We start from the raw sequence: 22450 nt of genomic DNA on the forward strand, positions 1-22450 counted from the left end.
AGCCACACCTGTGGTGGTCCCAGCTTCTTAGGAGGCTAAGGGCGGGAGGATTGCTTGAGCCCAGGAAGTCGAAGCTGCAGTGAGTCATGATTGTGCCACTGCACTCCAGCCTGGAGACAGAGTGAGACCCTGCCTCAAAAAAAAAAAAAAAAAAAAAAAATTCCTCCCATCTATGAATGTGGGATGTCTTTGTATTTATGTCTTCTTTCAGCATTGTTTGGTAGTTTCATTATACAAATTTTTTGCCTCCCTGGTTAAGTTTATTCGTAAGTATTTTATTCTTTTTAATGCCATTATAAATAGAGTTGCTTTCTTAATTTCCTTTTCAGGTTGTTCATTGTTAGTATATGGAGATACACAACTGTTTTTTTGCATATGATTTTTGTATACTGCAACTCTGCTGAATTTGTTTAACATTTTTGGTAGAAATTTTAGGGTTTTATACGTGTAATCTGTGAACAGAAATCATTTTACTTCTTTCTTATTTGGATGCTTGGCTTATAGTTTTCCTTTGAAAATTTTTAAGTGACACATAAAAATGTATTGTGTAAAACATATTTTGAAATGTGTATACCTGTGGAATGGCTTAATTAAGCAAATTAACATGCCCTACCTCACTTATTTTCTGTGGCGACAACACTTAAAATCAACTCTCTCAGTGATTTTCAAGAATATGATATATTGTTATTAACTATATAGTCACTGTGTTGTACAATAGATTACTTCAACTTATTCCTCCTATGTAATTGAAATTTGGAATCCTTTGACCAGCCAACATCTCTCCAACCCCCCTTTTCCCCCAGGGCCTATTAATTTTTATGCAGATATTTTGTATTTCTATTTTGCTCTGTTAGATATCACTTTCTGGGGAGATTTGCTAAATCTCCTACTGCACTTGTAGATCCCAGTTACTTTTAAAAATTCCAGTGTCATTGTAAGCCATATGTTCTTGAAGACATATGGCATTTGAAATCAACAGTTGGTATCTGCCAACCATTGTTAGTGGGATACATGTATGACGTATTTGTTGAACAAATATTTTTTGAAAATCCACTTTGTGTATGGCACTCAAGAGGCAAAGATCTTGAAGGCTGCAGTTGAGAGAAGGGAATCCACACTGCCTCACAGATATGAAGTTGTGTAATGTAGTAGGAGCATGAAGATGTTCAATTAGAGAAACATGTGAATTCTTGCACTGCACTTATCAGTCTATAATCTGGGTAAGTTACTTAATCTCTCTGCTCTTCTAGTTCTTCATTTGTAAAATATGAATTGTTTTTACCTATTTTACAGTATAAGTAAAGCTGCTCACACAGTGAATTTTTTGCATCACAAACTGTATTTATCTAAAATGTAGATAGATGTTGTCTAGCCCATGGGTTATAGAAACACAGAAAATGGGTAACTGACTGTGCTAATACCAATGTGAATTAGGTAAATGAAGAGCCTCAGCACGTCCTGGGCAACACAGATAAAAAGTAGAAATATAGAACCTAAACCCAAGATGGGCTGCTCCAAAGCTGTTGCTCTCCTGAGCTGACATTAAGCTGGGGCTTGAAGAATAAGGAAGATGCATTCAACTTAGAACAGCTTTTGCTAAGTCACATAAATATGGAAGCACATGTTATGTTTGGGGAACGCTGAAGACAGCCATGTCATTGATAAAAAGTGAGGAGAGTTAAGATTGGGAAGTAAAATGGGATCCAGTTTAAAGTGCCTTCCCACTTTGGATTTCAGTCTCTAAGCAGTGAAGAAATATCAAAGCGTTTTGCAGAGTAGAGATGCATAATGTGCTTGACGAACTAGAGGGAGAAATGCTAGAGTATGACATGTCAGTTAAAGTTGAGGCTTCTGGAAAACTCGAAGGAGAGATGTACAGACTGGAGGTGGAGCCACGGCAGTGGAAAAGTAAGAACTCAGGGTGAGGCAGTACTATTGCTCAATCCGGAACTTTTAGCAGGACCCCAGGCACCCCAAACAAGGCTTAAGTTCTCTGACTAGACAGAGCCAGTTGTTTCCTTAGTTATTTGACAGTACTCTGAAATTTTTTCACGTACTGCATGGATTTAAATGCTAAACTTTGGCCTCTGCAGTTTTTAAACTAAGCTGGATATCTAAAGTGTGAGGAAGGTAACTTGTCCAGTTAAACAAAACTGGCTTTGCCTTCATTGCTGCAGGTGTTTGATTTTCTCTCAGGAGCATGCACACAGAGTTCGGAGAATGTAACTGCATTGACCTGCTGTTGTTTGAAGCTCTGTACACTTGAAGGAAGGAGGAGGTATTGCTTTCAGAGGGTCTTCATGTATTCATTCAGCTTGGATATAGGGTGGGATAGAACATTTAGGAACTCAGGAGATTCTGTAACTTATTTAGGGCAAAGGGTGAGACTGGTGATAGCTAATTATTGAGCACACATAGGGTATGCGTGGCTCTTGGATGGTGCATAGTTGAGAAACAGTCCTGCCCTATCCTTGAGGAACCTACTAAGCTGGTAGGAACATGAGAGAGGGGAAACTGGTAAAACACAGACTTCTAGCTGAAAATGACTGAATGTTTTGAGACGGGAAAACATCCTACAAGTTGGCACAGAAATGGGATATGGGCCCTGGAGTGACTGGAATCTGAGTCCTCCTGACCTTGATTGTGTCACTCTGGTCATTCGTCTCTTTCTTGAGAGTTATAATTGCGTCTCTTGTTGTCTCTGGCCTCATCTTTACAGTCTGTGGGGTGTTCACCACTCATTTGCTCTCTCTGGTCTCCACCAACCCCTCCCTTGTCATTGCCTTTTTCATCCTCTCTTACCCTCTGGTTAGCATTTTTATTAGAAAATGGAAAACTTCAGTGATTATATGGAGGAACTGTGTCCAGCTGCTCAAACCCACCCAGTTTCTGTTTTTAGCTTCTCCACCACTTAAAAATAAGCAGCATCAGGTCCCACTTGCCAAGCCTTTGTCACAGTCTCCAGCAGCCATTCCTCTGGCCATCTGCTCCTCCAGATGCTCAGCCTGTCCCCACCTCCCGTCTCAGCCCATCCCCACCTCCCGTCTCAGCCCCACATGCAGCCCGTCCGTGGATGAGTGAGGGGCTGGCAAGCCCACAGCCTCCAGCCCAACTGTGCCATCTGTCTCCCATCTCCACGTATGTTTCTAGCTTTGCTTTTGACCCACATTCCTGCCTTGTTTGCCCCCACCAATCTTGTGATTTCCAGGGAAAGAATGCTGCCTGGAAAAGATGGATGAGTTGCCATGGAGATTTGAATATGCACAGGAAGCCACAGACACCTCACACCTGGAAGTACAAAGGAGTTTGACATAAGTTTAGTTTAGCCCTAAGGTTTAGTTGGTTTGGGTTGCCGTCCTTCCCATTGGAAGTCAGTGTCTTAGAGGGAAGTTTAAAGCCAAGTGTTGCCATAGCTGAGTGTTGTCATGACATTCCCCCATCCCATGTCAGTCTCTTGGATCACAGGCAAACTACTCAGAGGAATTGGAAGTTAGCCCTAGGCCTGTGCTCTGAGTGTTCTGAGGGGCTTGCTGTAACCAGGCCAAAAGTCTAGCACCTGCCCTTGCACCTGAAGAGTGGGTATATTCACATTCACAGGAAGAGAAACTGCCCGACCCACCCCTCTGTCATGTACCATAGAGACCATGTAGAGAACTGGTCACCCCTGCCTGACAACAAAGTGATTCTAAGGTGCCCCACCTCCCATTCTTTCTTTTTCTTCTGGATTTCAGGAATGTCAGGGGAGGAAGCTTGGAATTGGTGGCTACACCTTGCCTGTCTGTGGCTGGGGGCACAGGAGGCTCCTCCTCACTCTCCAGATGATGCCAGGTGGTGGGCAGGATAGGAGGGGCCTAGTGGTCGAATGCTGTGAGGGAACATTCCCTGCACTGGGATGCATTTCTCTGGATCCCAAAGGAAAGGGGGCACATTTTTGGCATTGCTCCTAATGCCCACATAGACCAAGCGAGAACTCTGCTCTGTGATGAATGTGGAGGAGAACAATTCGCCCTTTCTCAACAGGGCTCTGCTGACCTTTTGGGCAGGACAGGTCTGTCCTGCACATTGCAGTGTGCTTATTATCCCTGGCCCCTGCCCACCAAATGTCATATTGCCTTGTAGTCATTGAGACAACCAAAAATGCCCAGCAACTTTTCAAACATCTCCTAGGGGATAGTGCCACTCCCAGTTTTTTGCAGCCAGAAAATCAGATTGCTACAGACCAGTCTATGCTCTGAGAAGAGACCAGGACCAGACCAGAGCTCTCTTTTGTCCTGATAAATTCATATTAATGAAAATCATATTCTATTTGTCCATTATTGCCTTAGCTGATCAACTTGGCAATTCTCTTTGTCATACCTGATGGCTTTTCACTGTCTTCTGATATTCCCCCATTCGTTTACAATTCTTCAACATGAGTTCTCTTTTCAAGGGAGTTTTCAAGTACCTAAGCCATGAGGATGGTGACTTAACACCTGAGGCATGCCTCCCACTCGTGAGAGGCCTGCATCCTGGTGATGAAGGACCACCGGGGTAATTGCTGTAGGACTACGCAAAAGAGAGTGTAAGAGAAAAAGTCTTTAAAGTGGAGGCTTTGGCCCCGCGGCCTTAGAGATTCCGGAAGTTAGATTTATTGATGTAGCTGCCTGGTCCAAGGAAATATACCTTCTAGTTTTGTCCGCATGACCTGTTTCCTCCTGGGAACTTACCCCTACAGCTCCTATAAACCAGTGGCTGAGCCAGGGGCTTCCCAAGGTGGAGAGAGTGATCCCTGTGTCAAAACCATCACCTTCCAAAGTGTCCAGAGAATGCAAAGAGGAGAGATGAATTGCAGCTGAGACTCCTGTCCCCTTTGTTGTTAGTTATTACCCTCTTGTGGATGAATCGGACAGATCCCACCCCCTTTTCCTTCCTATGGCCCATCATTCTTTTTCCCTACCATTTCACCATGAAAAGGAGCAACGCTCTGTTCATTTTGCTGCTTATTGGCATGGCTAGTTTTGTCAGAGGATGAGGCTGCTGGTTAAAATTAGGTTTTTGGATTCCTTGATCTTCATCTATTTTGTCTCCCACCCACTCACCCTGGGTGATAATCAAGAATTGCCTATGGGCATCTTGATTTCTCCTTTAAATCCTTTTAGTTTGATTCTAACAGGCTGCGCTTTTTAACATTCTTGCTTATTTAAAATTTTTTTTAATTTCTAAATTTTTAAAAAACATTTATAAAAATTGGATTGTAGTCATTCGTTCCAGATTTCAGCTGCCCCCCTCCCTTCCTATCTCTGAGATCAGCAGCTCCTTCACAGTTGGTATGATTTTGACTTTTTTTTTTTCCTAAGTAGATATAGGAACTTACGGAACCATGCAGCTTGGAAAGATATGGGGGTAATCACAGAATCAAAGGAAGAACTGTAGGAGCTGAGGCCTCAGGGCTGGACAGAGGAGACTTATGCCTCCAAGACACGCTGTCTCTTCTCACCTCACCTTCCTTGGCCCTCAGCTCCTCCTCCTGCTGTGGCCAGTCCTTACCCTGCCCCAAGTATCAGCTCCACAGTCCTGCTTAGCAGCCCCATGCAAAGAGAGTCTTCCTCTCTCAGTACCTCTCTGTTGATTTTTTAATAATTGTAATCACTTCTCACAAAAGAAGAGCCACTTAGCTTAACAAGCTATGTGCACTCTTGGTAGTTGATGTTAACAAAGGAAAGATCACACAGGACCTTTGCATTCCCTTCTCAGGATGTGAGGCTGGGGGAGACTGATGTGGTTAGAACAGAAGTGGTAGAGTGTCAGACTCAGCGGATCCCGATCCCTTAGGAATCAAATGTCTTGTTAGTAACCGCAGTATCTGGAGAGAATTACTTGGACGCATTTATGTCAATTAAGACAATTCATATTCTCTTAATCCATTTTGTATCTTCCCCCGTCTCCCAACTTCCTCTCACCCTGCCTTCCTAGTTACTGCTAATTGAGTCAGTAATACCCAGAAAATATCTTCCTCTGCTTTAGAATGCAGAAAGTGGTAGATTAATGTCCCATTATTCTCAGAGGTGAAGAGTGCTGAATAATAAGCCTGCTCCTTCCCAATTTCTCTCTCATTAACAGTTTTCACACCATGTAGTTATCTTGTACCAGGTCTTGTCTGACAGTGTCCTCCTGTACGTGCCTGTGGCCTCCTAGAGCAGGGGCAAGACTAGAGGTGATCTTGCCTGGTGGCCTCTAAGTAGGGACACTCGACATCACTGGAGAGCATTCCAGAACAACCATGGTCAGGCAGACATCTCACTATCCACCGCACAGCTTCTCTGTGAGGCAGTAAAAGCATGTTCCAAAGGGATGTTGGAGCAGAGAGCCGTGGGTGGGAAGATGGGGAGATAGAGGGTAGCAGCCAGATCTGAGAGTTCAGAACAGACCCTGGGGCTGACAGGAGAGAACAGGAGGAGTCAGAAATTCATTTCTCTAGATGGAGAAGACACTGACCATGACTTCCAAAGCAGTCACAGGAGATTCACAGCAGGGCCACCATAATAAGTAAGCCTCTTGCTGAAGACTTGCTCTCCAATTTAGTCCTTTTTGCCTGTCATGAATTGCATCGGCTGCTGTCATTGAGTTATTCCGAGTTCCGTTTGTAATTGGAACACAGCTGAAATTAGGGTGCATGTGACCCTAGAGATGTGTGGGTTTCTGGAGGATATTTGGGAAATATCTCCAGACCCTTTGCTCCCTCTTTCTCTGTGTCTGTGGATTAGGTGGAGGTGCTTATCAGATACCCTGAGCCCCTGCATGTCCAGCTGCTGTGCTGTACCTGGTTCTCATTCTGAACACACAGTCCCTCAGGGCGGTCCCCGTGCAAGTGCTGATAGGGCTCGCACACTCCAGCACGGTGACCTCACTCGGGAGGGGCTCCCAGAACAGTCAGTGCTGAAGAATAAAGGCTTTGTTTGCTTTGTGAAATCCCTGGGAAAATCTTAAAAGGAGAAATACAATGAAGAACTAGGAAGGACAAGTGGCATTCTTTATTGTGATGCCGTAAAACATCCCTCCAGCCTTAAGTATTTCAGGCACGCCGATAACACTTCATCCTCAGTGCCGATGTGTGCCGCGGGTGAAGTGTGGGCCTGAGCTCTGATTCCAGCGGTAGGCTCGGCTCACACTGATTGTCCTACACCCTTGTTAGGAGATTACTCTTAATAGCATGTCAGGTTTAGGGGGCGGTTGGCTGGCTTCCCAGGGTCATTGTAACTGGCCCAGAGGATCATGCTGATCTTGACCTAATTCCATGGAGCTATATATACTAGTTATCACAGACAGCAGTTTGAAGTTCTTGCACCTGCAGGTTTACATGCAGAAAACAAGTGGAGGAGGGAGGGCGCTAAATCCTAACTGGTTTCAGTGCTTGTATTTCACATGTCAGAGGGAAGCCCTCACATTTTGTTCTCCCTCAAAGAAACAACTTGGGGTATGTCACTTCTTTCCTTAGGGTAGAAGGAACATGTTGCAGGAGTATGGTTTTGTTTTGTTTTGAGATAGGATCTTGTTCTGTCACCCAGACTGGGGTCCTGTGGTGTGATCATGGCTCACTGCAGCCTCAAACTCCTGGACTCAAGCAGTCCTCCCACCTTAGCCTCCCAAGTAGCTGGGACTACAGGCACATGCCACCTGGCCCAGCTAAGTTTTAAATTGTTTTTGTAGAGATGGTATATCACTATGTTGCCTAGGCTGGTCTTGAACTCCTGGGCCCAAGTGATCCTCCCACCTTAGCCTCCCAAAGTGTGAGATTATAGGCATGAGCCGCCACACCCAGACTGGAATTGAAATTTTGAGAGCTGTTTAAATAATGACCTGGTTCAGGCTCTGTGGGGAGGCACCTAGGCTGGTGACAGAGAAAGCTGGATGATGTCTTAGCCCCATTTTTTCCACCCTTGTCATGAGATGCCTTCTTGCCATTTTTCTCACAGGCCCGACACTTCTCCCCACAAGGTCGCCATCGATTCCACGCTGCCCTTGCGTCTTGTTCCACCTCGATGCTGATCCTGTCCAACCTGGTGTTTCTGGGGGGCAATGAGGTTGGGAAAACCTACTGGAATAGAATCTTCATACAAGGTAAGTTGCTTGACAGTGCTGTTTTCAGTCAGTTTCTTGTTTTCCATGTATGCGGATGGGATCACACATGGGATGGATGGGATCTGGGGAACTCATTCATTGTTATGTTCATGGTATGTGACCTCTAAAGTACCAGCCAGGAATAATTGCCTATGTTTAGTTATGACTTTAAGTGTCCCCTCTTTTTGATGTACCCCATATCTCCTGTATGTGATACTTGTTTAACACAAAAGGTATTATTCCAACTCTCCCAAAGTGTATATTCCCTTCCATTACACTATGTTTCCAATGATTTGATATTTCTTGATCTTTCCTACTGCTGTGGTTGAATATCCCTTTCAAAAATCATGTTGAAATTTAATCCCCAATTGGCATTATTGAGAGATGAGGCCTTTAAGAGGTGATTGGATCATGAGGGGTCTGCCCTCATGAATGGATTAACCCATTCACGGATTAATGGATTATTATGGAAGTGGGACTGTTGACTTTACAAGAAGAGGAAGAGAGACCTGAGCTAGGATGCTCAGCCTCCTCACCATGTGATGCCCTGTGCTACCTGGGGACTCTGCAGAGAGTTCCCACCAGCACGAAGGTCTTCCCCAGATGCAGCCCCTTGACCTTGGACTTCTCAGCGTCCATAACCGTAAGAAATACATTCCATTTCTTTATAAATTATCCAGTTTTAGATATTCTGTTATAATCAACAGGCAACAGAGACACCTAATGTCCGTGGGTCCTAGCCTGCAACGTACTGCAAAATCTAACCTTGTTTTGTTTATTGCTCTGAATGTCTTACTAGGAATCTGCCCTAGAAGCTTCCTTGTGCTCTCCTGAAGCTGTGGCATGGCATCGGTATTTGCCACAGCTCTTGGTTGTGGGTATTTTTGTGTGAATACTAGGGGCCAACCTTATGTTTAATGTACATTAAATAGGTAATCTGAATATCCAAAGCAAAGCCATACCTGCAGCAGGTAAACTGCTACTATGTAGGAGTTGTCAAAATATTCTATTAATAATTGATCATTGTTTATTTATGGTCATCATTTCCCTTGGGCTGGGACTGAGTTATATCTATGAATCGGGAGATTTGGAACTACTCACAGTACATATTACTATAGCCAGCTCGCTACATCTTAAAAGAGAAGATCCCTGCTCTGTTCCCTGCCCAGTGACATGGTCTTGTGCTTTTGCTTTGGGAAGCTTTGCCAAGTGGTGATGACGTAACTCTGCACAGCTGGCCCATCATCTCCACATCTGGGTCCCTGAGAAGGCAGCAGTGCTTTTGCTGCAGCTCTTTTCACACCAGAAATAACAGCAACACAGCTGCAGTATTTCAGAATGGCAAACCATGGGCCTAAACTGTGGCAGCCTTGGGTGAGCCAGGCTCAAAGGGCCAGGAGAGAGTCCTGTTCTACTTTAATCTTGTCACTAAAAGACCCCTCTTTGATCTTGCTTTCTGTGAGATGTTTTAGCTGATAGTTCCTGGAAAGACCATGTACTTTATAAGTGAAAGCTGTCCTTTAATAGAGATGAGAGATCATAGGGTGCAAAGGATCTGAAGATACAGGTGGATTACAGCATTTTTTACTTTTCTTGGGCCCTCTCACAGAACCTAGCACAATGATAAGAACATTGTGACTTGGGGGGAAAGTGCTGATTTGGTTTGCTTGTCACATAATGAGGAAGCTCTGATTTTCACTTCCCTGAATCAAATGCATTCAGTGTTTGCTACTTGCGAGGCACTGAGAACACAGAGATGAAAAAGAAAGCTCACAAATGTGGGTGCCAAGCATACAAAAATGTGCAGTAGATTCAGGGAATTGCTCTGCCAGATGTATGAGTGAATTAGTAGAGGTCACAGGATAGAGTAACTGACTTTCCACGGAAGATAGACTCTTCAGAAGAGGTGGCATTTGAATTGAAGTAATAACTCAGGAATTTGCTAGGTAGAAAAGGCAGGTGTATCAGGGAAATTAACACTGGCTGCTTTGTCTGAAAGTCCAAAATCTCAGTAATTTCTCACCATAGAAGTTTGTTTCTCTGACAGTTCAGTACAAATCCGGTGGCTTTTTCTAAGCAGTGACTCCAGGACCTGCAATGTTTGTTTTGATTCTCCAAAATCTTGTCCTGGCATCATGGAGGGGAAGAGAACACGGGACTGGCACACCAGGTGCTCAAACATGTGACATTTCTGCTTACATGTCATTGGTCAGAGCCAGTCACATGACCAGCCCAAGTACAGGGCAGGGGTGTGTAGGGAATCATGCAGATATCAGTGTGCACCAGCTATCTATGGCACAGCAGGAGCGGCACATGGGCCTGGCCAGAAATGCCCAAGAGGCACTTGGAAATATGAGTTGGAGTTGGAGAAGATGGTGGGACCAGTGATTGAGATGTGTCGGGGTCAAGGGCATAAAGGTTGTATGTGAGGCCAGGGGATTAGATGCAATTAACCATGGAGCTGTGCAGAGTGAGAAGAGAACAGGGTGGGGGAAACCCCAGGGAATGTTGGCATTGAAGAGAGCAGAGAGAAGGGCAGGAAGATCAAAGTGTGACTTGCCCGACATCCTATGGAGTTAACCTCAGTCACATGGGATTGGGCTCTGAAAACCTAGTCTGCTGCTGCTGCATGGGACCTGCTATGGTCTATGACTGAACACACTATTTATGTCCTCCCTGGACTCGGGTGCCACAGCCCTGGGAACTCTGATTCTATAAATGTGGAAGGCTCTGTGGAATCATCTCTCTTCTGGGTTCTGAGGCCAGAGAAACTCAGCTTAGAAGGCTTTTTCTATGTCAGTGATTATCCAAATAAGCTTGTTTGCACCTCTGCTGGTCTGTGCCATGGGCCTCCTGAGTTAGGGAATGTCTGCTGGGGTTTTGGCAGTTGCCCCTTCATCTGTTCCTTGCTGTGGGTTTTTGTCCCTGAAGGATTGGCTTTAGATATCTCTTGGAGGTAAATGAACCAGGCAGTGTCCAATCTCCCATCCTGGAGAACTCTGGATTTTATTTAATAACTAATGTGACTTGATAGAAGATTAATATAAATATTCATGTTTTGGTGAAATAAAATAATGAGTCTATACAATGCTCCCTCAGTCTCTGCTGGGGCTGTTCATATCTGAGCTTTGTAAAATTAAAAAAATCTGAATTCAGAAACTCATCTGACCCCAGAAAGTTTAGTTAAGGGATTGTCAAACTGTATATGGAATTGCTGACAAATGTGCACCTTTGATAGCCTTGTAGTCTTGGCATCTTCCCTGGGACACATGATCAGTTCCTGTCACTCCAGAGCCCATCTTTACACACTGAGGAAATACAGTGAAGCGAGTGAGAATGCTGGCTTTAGGGATGGAGAGCATTTAAGCTCAGTGTCTTGATTTCCAGGTTTAAGGGAAAGGTGGCCCTTCCGTCTGCGCCTTGATGGGTTGGGACCTGCTACAGCAAGAGGGAGGAACCGCTGACACCACATCCCTCTAACAGGTCTTGCCTCAGAGTCCTGGAGGAGTAGGAAGGGGCAGATGGGTATCTAGGAGATAGGGATTATTGACGAGATTTGCAAACACCTCACAGTTAATGGGGTGTGGATACACATGTGTCTTAAAAGATATACCTCGCTGTTTCCCAGGGAGCCCTCTTCTGGCATCACTGATGTCTCTAGAAGTATCTCATGATTCACCTGGAAAAGTTGTCTTAAAATTGGTATCTTCCTATCTCCAGTTCACTTTAATTTAGCCGTAGATTTGTTTGCTCTAAACTACAAAGTTTATTTTAGTGATTTCCATGAAAATGTCTGTCCTGGTCTCTGTGGGTCATATGGGTGATACGAGGCTATAAAACCAGACCTTTCCCTTTCTGTTGTGCACCTGCCCTGCTGTCTAGAGAGTGGAAGACAGAGTCTGAAGGCAAGGGATAGAAATGCTCAGTGGCAAACCTAGGGCTCTGGTAATGTGTCATCCCCAAAACAGTTTTGGTCAGGAAGTGTTACCTCTGCTGCTGAGGTTGAAGAAGTAGTGTTGAGTTTATTCAGCAGAGAATAAGGGATCTATGTTTTTGTTTTTGTTTTTTAAAAAAAAAAAAAAACTCCAAATTTTTACTTTTGAAGTTGTGCTTCAAGCTGCTTGAGGAATATGCATATTTAGGCCTCACAAACTTTATTTAAAAGACTTAGCTGGTCCACGGATATGAGAAGGATATGGCTGGAGATTTGGTCCAAATGCTGTTCTAGGAGGAACTCTGCTGTGTCATGCTTTGCAGAGGCCAATGCAGGTTGCTTTTTACAAGCCCTTTGGCTCTGAAAAGCATTTGTTAATAGAAGGAGCTTTCTCATGCCTGCCATAAATCTTTGACATTGAAGGATAATTTCTTCAACAAGCAGCTGAATAGAGCTCTGTAATTCAAAGGTATCAATGAGTTGTAAGTCCAGATCAACAAGGCCAGTCCCCATAAACCAGCTGTGGCCTAAGCATCTTGGCAGTGCTGTCTCCACTGTCCTGGGGTAGTGAGGAGAGAAAGTACTCAAGGGGGGTATTTATGCACTGGGAATATATCTGGCCTTGAGAGGGCTGAGAGCCTGGTAATGTTTGTATGGGTACAGAATGGTGCTTCTTCTGAAAAGTCTGTCTGCTTTTGTCCAGGGAAGCCATGGACTTTGTTTAAAAAAAAAAAGAAAAAGAAAAAAGGAAAACCAAAACATCTCCCGAGTGGTGGGGCCTGGATCACTGGGGCGATCCAGTGACAATGTTGCAGTGACAAGAGCTTGGTAGAGATGTGGCATCCATGGAACATTGCCCTGTCTGATGCCGCATTACACACACACACCTGTACACACATGCACACATACACACATGGATGTTTGTTTTTCCTTCTATTATCCGATCTATTTTGGCAAACTCTGCCTTAACACTTAGCTCCTGGAGTGACCCCATGCCAAGGCAAGGAGAATTTTATTCTTTTTCCTTCTAGATTGCAACGAGAGAGGAGCTGGTAATTTTCTTATGCAGGTCCCCATATTTGCCTGCTATTTCTAGCTGGGAGAAGAGAAAGTATATTTTCTCCCTGATTACTAGCTTGTCTGAGCAGTTTATTTGCCTCCTAACTCAAATGGTTCTGGACAGGCATTTTATTTAAAGCTGAACTGGAGTATTGCACTAGAGACTCTGGAGGGTTGTGGTTAAATAGAAATTCATTCCCATCATATCTTCTTAAATTCTTGGGATTAAAAATTTCATTTCTGATGAAAGAGGACAGAGGGCAGGTGTCGGTGTCTCAGAGGCCATCCTTTCTGATGACTTTGTTTCACGGCCTTCCCTAGCCCTTCTCTCTAAGTGGAGTTTTCACTGCTGTCATTGATTGTGTCTGTGTTTCACTGGATCCTCTGAAAGTTCTAGAAGAGTTTGAAAAGCAGGTGCTTCCTGTGCATCATACTTCAGGGTGATGAGGTTGACATGTAGATGTAGGTTAGACAGTCTATACGTGTTTACGTCATTGGTCTATTTATGACCATTCTTGGAATCTGAATGTCAAGACTTGCAGAAGCCTTGGTTTCTTTATTGCACGCCACATGGCCAGCCAGAGGCCTTGGGCATTAGTTTTCCCACAAGTAATTCCAGCCAAGTCACCAGGCATAGAATGTGAGGAATAGTGAGTGAAAGTCCTTATTCAAAAGTGCACCTGGGGTTGTGTTAAAGCTGAAACAAATTCTAAAATACCTAGGAAGGGCTTTCAACCAGATAACATTTAAATCTTTTGTGCTAGGTTGTGGAAACTTTTTCCTGCTAATTAGAGTTTCCAGGGCACTGAACCCTGACCACTTGCTATGCTGCCAAGTTGGTTCCCTATGGCTACTGTAACAAGTTATTAAAAACTTGTTGGCTTAAAACAACACAAGCTTATTTTTCTTATAGTTGCAATGACCAGAAGTTTGAAATCAGTCTCACTGGGCTAGTCAAGCTGTTGGCAACGCTGATTCCTTCTGGAGGCTATACGGGAGAAGCTGTTTCCTTACCTTTTCTAATTTACAGAGATGGGTTTCTCTTGGCTCATGCCTTCTTTCCTTCCTCTGTCTTCAAAGCCAGCAGTGTAGCATCTTCAAACCATGTTCTTTCATCTGTCTTCTTCTGTCACACATATCTACCCCTTGTTCTTGCTGTCTCCTCCTCTGTTTCTCTCTCTCTCTTTTTTTTTTTTTTGAAACAGGGTCTCTGTCACCCAGGCTGGAGTGCAGTGGCATGATCTTGGCTCACTGCAACCTTCGCCTTTCAGGTTCAAGCGATTCTCCTGCTTCAGCCTCCCGAGTAGCTGGGATTACAGGTGTGCGCCACCACACCCGGCTAATTTTTGTATTTTTAGTAGAGACAGCATTTCACCATGTTCATAAAGCTGGTCTTGAACTCCTGACCTCGTGATCCGCCCACCTCAGCCTCCCAAGGTGCCAGGATTACAGGCATGAGCCACGAGCCACTACACCTGGCCTCCTCCTCTGTCTCTCTTATAATGACCTTTGTGATTCTATTGGGCATGCCTGGATAATCCAGAGTAATTTCCCATCTCAAAGTCTCTCATTTGATCACCTCTGCAAGGTCTCTATTGCTGTGTGAGGTGACTTTGACTTTGACAGGTCTGGGGGCTTAGAGAGTGGGCGTCTCTAGTGGAGCCGTTACTTAGCCCACCGCACCACGCTGACATGGGCAATTGCTGTGGCGCAGAACACCTCTCGGTGACACCACTGCCGTAGCTTCTTTCTAAAGAGATTTGGTTATAATAGCAATTTGGATGTGCCACTAGCCTCCTTAAAATGTGAATTTGCCTATCCAAAAAAAAGTAATACTTAAATTTCACAGAAGGACACATGAGATTTGTTATCTTCAGGGAATTTCAAGGGTGGTGTTGAGGACTGCTGTTTTGCCTGCTCAGTGTTTGTTTTGCCTGCTCAGTGTTTGTTTCCCCTTCCTTGGTAACAGTGCCCTGCTTTTCCTTTGGGAACAGATCTCTCCCACCCACCCTCAATCTGTGTGATTCTGGTGGGGCACACCCCATATCTAATATCCGCAATCAATGCGTGGCCCGGGACTGGCCAAGCGGTAGGATCCGTCTCGCCGTGTGATATAATTCTAGAGCTTTTTTGCTGGAACTATTGGGAAGCAGAAGCAATCTCTCCTTTGGAGTGTGGAGTTGTCAGGATGCAGAGCTGGAGCTGCTGAGCCCTCTTGTCCTCTCAGTGAACAGCCACGGAGGCGGGGGGCCAGCTCAGAGGAAGGCAGAGCTGCAGGATGGAAACTGAAGCCATATAATTTTGAGCCCCTTAGATCGAGGAATGCCTGAAGCCAACATATCTTTGTACTTTTCTGTTACAGGAGATTTATTTTTATTTTTTTTACTCAATCCATGTTGGGAGACAGTGTTCCAGGGCCTTCTTTGTTTCTGCATTTCTTGCAAACAGAGGCACTGGTTACCTTTGTTCCCAATTATTTTTCCTGGAATATTTGTGTAGAAAACACCTCAGAATTGTCCAGCTACTAAGCAGCAATATCAGGTGAGATTACAAGCCCTTTGACTCCAAATTCTACATTCTTTGTATCAGACTACTCTTCTCTCTCTGCTCTGTGAGGCCTAAATCATGACAGGCAACCACTGTTTTCACTGTGACCCATTCCTGGGTGTCACTGCCAGAGACAGTCTAAGGTGCCTGGTTAATTGTTCTGATTCTTAGTACTTCTCCACTGAGCGTGTTGGAAGGGTAACAAGAGTCAGACCTTTCAGGCTCTGGGGCTGATAGACCAGCCTGAGGCCTGTTAGCTGGATCGGCACTGACCAGTCCACATGTCTACAACTCTTTTTATCCCAAGCCTGCTCAGTTGGTCAAGGACTCTGGCTTCCCTCTTTAGGTTTACTCCGACATTGCATTAGATTGCTCCCAAGCCCTGTTTCCAGTGTAATTACTCTTTTCCGGACCAAGAAAGCAGTGGAAAGAGGAGATAATTTTGTTTTGGCACACAATTTCAACGACTGGGGAAACAGAATTATCTCAGGTTGGCTGTCATAAGAGCCGAGGGTCTGTGACTGTCATATGTAAGGGCAGTGCTGGAAATGCAACAAAGAACAGCAACATGGCTGGCCGTGGTTCTTGTCTTTCCAGTGAAGATCAGAAAGTAGAATCCAGGGGACCTTTTCCTTGCCTCAGGAATTCTATCTGGCACTGTGGTCATTTATCTTAAGTGTAATTAAGGCACTCAGGTCTTTCAGTGAATATTCAACAAATGAGAATGAAGACTATACAAAAAAACCTTTTCATTATCTTGAAACAAAGACAGAAAAAAGCATATCCTGTTTTGTCAGCACCTGTTTAGTACCACATAAGATTGTTGAAGGGGTCAGAGTTTCTAGCTGACACCTGTCAATTGGGCCTAGTTGGTCCATTTTTCTCTGTACTAACCTAACTCTCCCAGTTGCCAGGGGCTGCCCTGATCACATTAGCTGCTTCTGTGGTGTCTTCTCTCTAAGGGGAAGCTACTGAAAGGAGAAAGCATGGAAAAGAGGGTGTTACGGTTGAATTGTGCCCACCCAATGAAGTCCTAATCGCCAATACCTCAAAATGTGACCTTATTTGGAAATAGAGTCTTTATAGAGATGATAATGAAGCAGCGTCATTGTCTGGGGTAAGTACCTGAGGTTTGTCATCTCACACCAAGGAAATCGAGTACGCAGACACAAAAAAAGTGGGTTTAGGCGTGGAGGTTTAATAGGCAAAAGAAAGAGAAAGGAGAACAGCTCTTTGTCTTGAGGAGGTGATGTCTGGTTTACATAGGGCCCAAAGATTGGTTGGACCAGGTGTGACATTTACATGGCACGAGGAAGCTACCCTGGCTGGTGCCATGTCGCCTGCTCCTTACTGTACACATGGTTGGCAAAGAAAAGGGAAGATGGAGCCACCATTTTGGACATGCCTATCCCCACATAGCCTCTTTCCTATTGGCACAACTGCCGGCATTCAAACTGTCACTCTTCCCCACTGTAAGAAACAGTTCATGAGTCCAGCAGCTAGAGGCCCAGAAACGCCCATTTCGAGTGTTCAGGTCCACATAATGGTTAGACCTTGCTGTCTGGGCATGGGCTGTAGGACAGACATTCCAACAGTGTGAAGTGAGGATAGGAGTAGTCAAATGCCCAATCACAGCAATGTCACATGGTTATCCAGAGGCACAGTGAGGGCCCTGGGAGGTGAGGAGCAAGGAAAGCCAGCCTTCTAGTTCCTGGGGAGCTATTATCTTTCACGGGTGATCCAGGTCAGGCAAGAACAGGGATGTGGTAGGTGAAGGCGGGTGAGTAGAAACACGGCCCCGCAGTGAGTGTCCCGGGATGCACCAATCAGCCACTTTTAAAACAAAGCCAAACTTCCAGCCCCGACCTGCCTTCATATTTTTCTCCTCCTCTTCTGCCCTTCTCTGACCCCTGACATTGATTACACAGGAAGCAGCAGATAGGAATAGCTAGCCTGGCAGTGTATGTCACCCTGTGTCAGGCTGGGAGATTGAGGCTTCCGGGCAGGGCAGGCAGAGCTGATACTCCACTTGAGAGCCACCCTGCATCCCACCAACCCAGGGCCGAAGCCTTTGTCCCCTGGGCGCCTGCTGGCACATGTGCCCGCAGAGCCTCTCTGCACCCTTTTGTTCTCCTCTGGCTATTGTAGCATGCCAGCTGCTGACCACTCTTGCCCAGAGAAGGAGGCAGCTGCTAATTTTAGCCCTACTTAGGTCTCCAGGCAGCACATCTCAGGACTTAAAAAATATTTTTTGGTTGCCTTTTTAGGTGATCTTGGGAAACAAAAAATTGGGAGGACTTCACCTGCTCTCAGTAAAATGAAAAGGGAAGTTTAACGTTTTGTTTTAAAAAAGTTACTGTATTTCTTTGCTGTTAGAAGTCTACTGGGGCCAGGGGCATTTGTCTAAGAGAGTTAACTTGTGGCTTTTAGTGGGGTGAGAAGACAGACAACTGAGTGCTAAGTCAGAGGATAGAACATTCTGCCCAGAGAGCACTAGGAAGATGTTTCTGGCCTGCCTGGGGGAGGCTAAGCCACTCTGTTGATACAAGGGAATGTGGAATTTTGCTTGGTAAACCCGATTTCCATTTTTCACCATTGTTTACGTGTTGGGTAGATGGGACCACTCTCATTTGTCTTGGTTCCAAGTTGGGTTGCCTTAGTGAGAAGGCCTTTGAAACACATCTGTTGAGTCATGCACAGCAGGGAGCCATTTGTGTGCTGAGGGTTGTCAATCACAGAAAATCTGAAAAATACCAGACAACATAATGGCACAGCAGCCAAACCATGCTTGGACATTTTCTGGTCACACAGGTCTGTCTGTGGAACTGTGCTTTTTCTCAGAAAGTCATTAGGTTTTTTTTAATAAGCTAGAAGAAACCAGCTAACTTTTAACTTAACAAAATTGTTCCTGATCTTGTTGTTTTTCTGTTTGTGTTCACAGTTATCCATAACTGGCTTTAGTCATATTTGAAGCTAACCTCTTGATTACTTTTTTCACTTTATGACTGCCATTTAAGGTTGCTGGAGAGTTGGCTCATGACTTTTGGATTGCAATACAAAATTTCTATCAGCCAGGGCTTTACTAAGAAAAGCAAAAGTCCATGGCAAGGAAATAAGCAATGTGGGAAGTATCTCAGCTTATCTGATGCAGGAGAAAGAAGGACAGTGGTCAGCTGAGTCTAGCTGCAAGGCTAAGTTATTTTTACAGAGAATTCTGCCAGAAGGAGAGGGCTTTTGGGACATAGTGTTTTGATATATGCTTTGGGGACAAAAAGGTGAAATGTCTCAGGGTTGCACCAATAAGCTGATTTTAAAACAAAGCCAAACTTCTGGCTATCACTTGCCTTAATATGTGTCTTCTTAATTTTGTCTTCTGGGTGAGAAAGTCACCATGGAGGAGGTGACATCAGAGGCGGGCTTAATGGATGAGTAAGTACCAGACTTGGGGGATGGGTCACAGCCTGTACAAAGGTATGGAGGCATAAATCATATATTCAGGAACTGTAAGCATCCTGGGATCATAGCAGGAGAGGGTGCAAGGTGTGATATTGATGAGTAAGCTGTTTGCACCAACAAACACGAGGAAGGTAACTTGAGGATCGGAGAATGAAGTCCATACATGCCATGCTAAGGAGTGTGCACTTCATCCTTAGTAGGCTGAGAAAGGCAGGGGCTACAAGGATTTTTGCAAGAGAGTGACATGATTTTCATTTTTGAAAGATCCATCTGGAGGTCATGTGAAGGGGAGCAGTACTAGGCGCAGGGCGATCAGTAGGAAGCTGTGGGAAAGATGGTGAGGCTCTCAGCTATGGCTGTGAGGCATCAAAGGACAGAAAAGATGGGAAAAGAAATCTTCAGAGTTCTCCCAGGGAGAATTTTAGAGAATCAGTTAAGTCTTCATAATTTGTACAGTAATGGTTTTGGTACCTGAGATGGGCAAAAATACTTGAGGTTTATCCTTTCTATTTGGGAGCTCATTATAGATTAATTTCTGAAGTTTAGAGAAAGAATGGTCACTCCAGGTTTCCCCTCTGTTTCTTTGCCTTTGCCCCTAGAATTTGAAAGAATATGCAAGTGCCAAGGAGAATGTCAAAACAAAGAGGGGGTGCTTTGCAGAGATGAGCCGCTTGCTCCATGTACTGCCTGAATTAATGTTTTTTCCAAGGCTAAGTTCGCTCTGGAAGGGGGACTCCTTTTGTAGAAAGTGTTTTGTTCTCTGCAGATATTTTACAGATATTTCAGATTCGTCTTTTGTTTCCTTAAACATCAATAAGCATAGCTGCTTTGTAATCTATGTTTGATACTTTAAGTATTTTTAATCTGTGTGAATCTGTGTCTGCTGTATTCCTTTACTGCTGGATTTTACCCCTAACTTCTCTTTCCTTGGATACTTGGTTATCTTTGACTACGTGCTGCTCATTATCTTGTGTAATTACATGTGAGGTATTCCTGAGGCCTAGTGTGAAGGTATCTTCCTCCAGACAAAATTTGTGCTTGCATCTGCCAGACCAACAGGGCTGACTCAAGAGTTGCATTTCCTTAGGGAGGGATTCACTTCCCTCCCCTTCTCCTTTGGAGGTGGGAACTAGGTTTACCTCTGGTTAACCCTTAACCTTAGGATGAGTATGATTATTTTCTGGGCCCCAGCTTAATGTGTTTTTGAGGACCCACCTGTTAGACCCATTGCTTTTGTCAGGCTCTGGGATTTTTCTTCTGCTATCTCACCCCAAAGGCTGCAGTACAGTCTGGACAGACAGATGTTTTCAGGAAAAAAAAAAAAAAAAACTTTAAGAACTTTGTTTGCTCCCTTTTGTTCTCATTTTTTCTTACATTTTGGCCTGGTTATTCCTTACTGTCTTTCCGGAATGTTGCTAGCTGTTTGGGGGAAAAAATTAAAATATTTATCTGTCAATTTTAGGATTCTGTTTTCTCCCAGTGGAAGTACTGGTACAAATAATATACCTACCATCGCCGGAAGCTGAAGTCTTAGATCCTGCAGAAATTCTGCTTTTCTTCTGAGTCAAACATCCCAGTTGAAACGTCTAAGAAATGACAGTGTGCTTCAAATATAAATAGGAGGTGTTAGGTAAATGCTTTATTGGTGAATTCATATTGAATTGCTAAGAGAAGTTAGGTGTGTCTGAGATATCCCCTGATTTCTGAGGACTGTTACAGAGGCAGTGCAGGGTGGTAGTTGCAGGACTCTGGAGTCAGACATAATTGAGCCACTTACTAGTATGAGAACTTGGACAAGGGACCTAACCTCTTTAATACTCAAATTCCCACCTGTAAATTGAGAAAAATACCTACCTCATAGGGGGTTGTAGAGATTAAATAAGATAATAAATATAACCTTACACAGTTCCTGGCACATGATGACCCTTTACTAATGGTAGTTAGTTATTAGTACTGGTATTATATTAACATTATTCTGCCACATGGACCCATTTTTCTTCTATCAAAATAGTTGGGTGGATATGTACATGCAAAAGAATGAAGTTGGACCCATACCTCACATCATATACAAGAGTTAACTCACAATGGATCAAAGACCAAACCGTAAGAGCCAAAACTATAAAACTCTTAAGAGAAGATAAATTGGCCGGGTGCGGTGGCTCAAGCCTGTAATCCCAGCACTTTGGGAGGCCGAGACGGGCGGATCACAAGGTCAGGAGATTGAGACCATCCTGGCTAACACGGTGAAATCCCGTCTCTACTAAAATACAAAAAACTAGCCCGGCGAGATGGCGGGCGCCTGTAGTCCCAGCTACTCGGGAGGCTGAGGCAGGAGAATGGCGTGAACCCGGGAGACGGAGCTTGCAGTGAGCTGAGATCTGGCCACTGCACTCCAGCCTGGGTGACAGAGCGAGACTTCGTCTCAAAAAAAAAAAAAAAAAAAAAGATAAATCTCCATGACTTTGGATTAAATAATAGTTTCTCAGATATGACACCAAAGATACAAATAACAAAAGAAAAAATAGATCAATTGGGTGTCATCAAAACTAAAAACTTTGGTGCTTCAAAGGACATCAAAAAAATGAAAATACAGCCAGATACATCATATAATGATGAGGAACTTATATCTAGAATATATAACTCAATGATAAAAAAAAGACAAATCACCCAATTAAAAATGGGCAAAGGGGGCCGGGCATGGTGGCTCACACCTTTAATCCCAGGACTTTGGGAGGCCAAGGCAGGAGGATAACGAGGTTAAGAGATAGAGACCATCCTGGCCAACATAGTGAAACCCCGTCTCTACTAAAAATACAAAAATTAGCTGGGCATGGTAGTGCACGCCTGTAGTCCCAGCTACTTGGGAGGCTGAGGCAGGAGAATCGCTTGAACCCAGGAGGCAGAGATTGCAGTGAGCCGAGATCACGCCACTACACTCTAGCCTGGCGACAGAGCGAGTCTCCGTCTCAAAAAAAAAAAAAAAGGCAAAGGACCTGAATAGATATTTATGCAAAGAGGATATACAAATGATTAATAAGCACGTGAAAAGACATTCAGCATCATTAGACATCAGGGAAATGTACATTAAAACCACAATAAGATACCACTTCACAGCTACTCCCTTTACTGCTGATGGGAGTGTAAAATGAAAAACAGTTTGGTCTACAGTCTGGTAGTTTCTTAAAAAGTTAAACATAGAGTTACTATATGACATAGCAATTCTACTCCTGTATATGTGCCCAAGAAAAATGAAAAGCTATGTTCACACAAAACTTGTACATGAATTTTCATACCAGCATTCTGCATAATAGCCAAAAAGTAGAAACAACCCAAATATCTGTCAAATGATATGTGGCA

The 22450-nt window shown here is 44.2% G+C and overlaps 1 protein-coding gene across 9 annotated transcripts in view; it reads left to right on the forward strand.

Moving 5' to 3' along the window:
- The window catches only part of HHAT (hedgehog acyltransferase), a 352024-nt gene that overhangs the window by 287427 nt on the left and 42147 nt on the right, over window positions 1-22450 (forward strand). For all 9 annotated transcript variants that reach the window (XM_011938280.1, XM_011938312.1, XM_011938271.1 and 6 more), the window contains one exon: window positions 7953-8097. In XM_011938280.1, the coding sequence (XP_011793670.1) occupies window positions 7953-8097 (145 nt within the window). The remainder of the gene's footprint in view (window positions 1-7952; window positions 8098-22450) is intronic.

The sequence above is a fragment of the Colobus angolensis genome, unplaced genomic scaffold (assembly GCF_000951035.1).
Source record: "Colobus angolensis palliatus isolate OR3802 unplaced genomic scaffold, Cang.pa_1.0 Scaffold100, whole genome shotgun sequence".
In the NCBI taxonomy this organism is placed as follows: Eukaryota; Metazoa; Chordata; class Mammalia; order Primates; family Cercopithecidae; genus Colobus; species Colobus angolensis.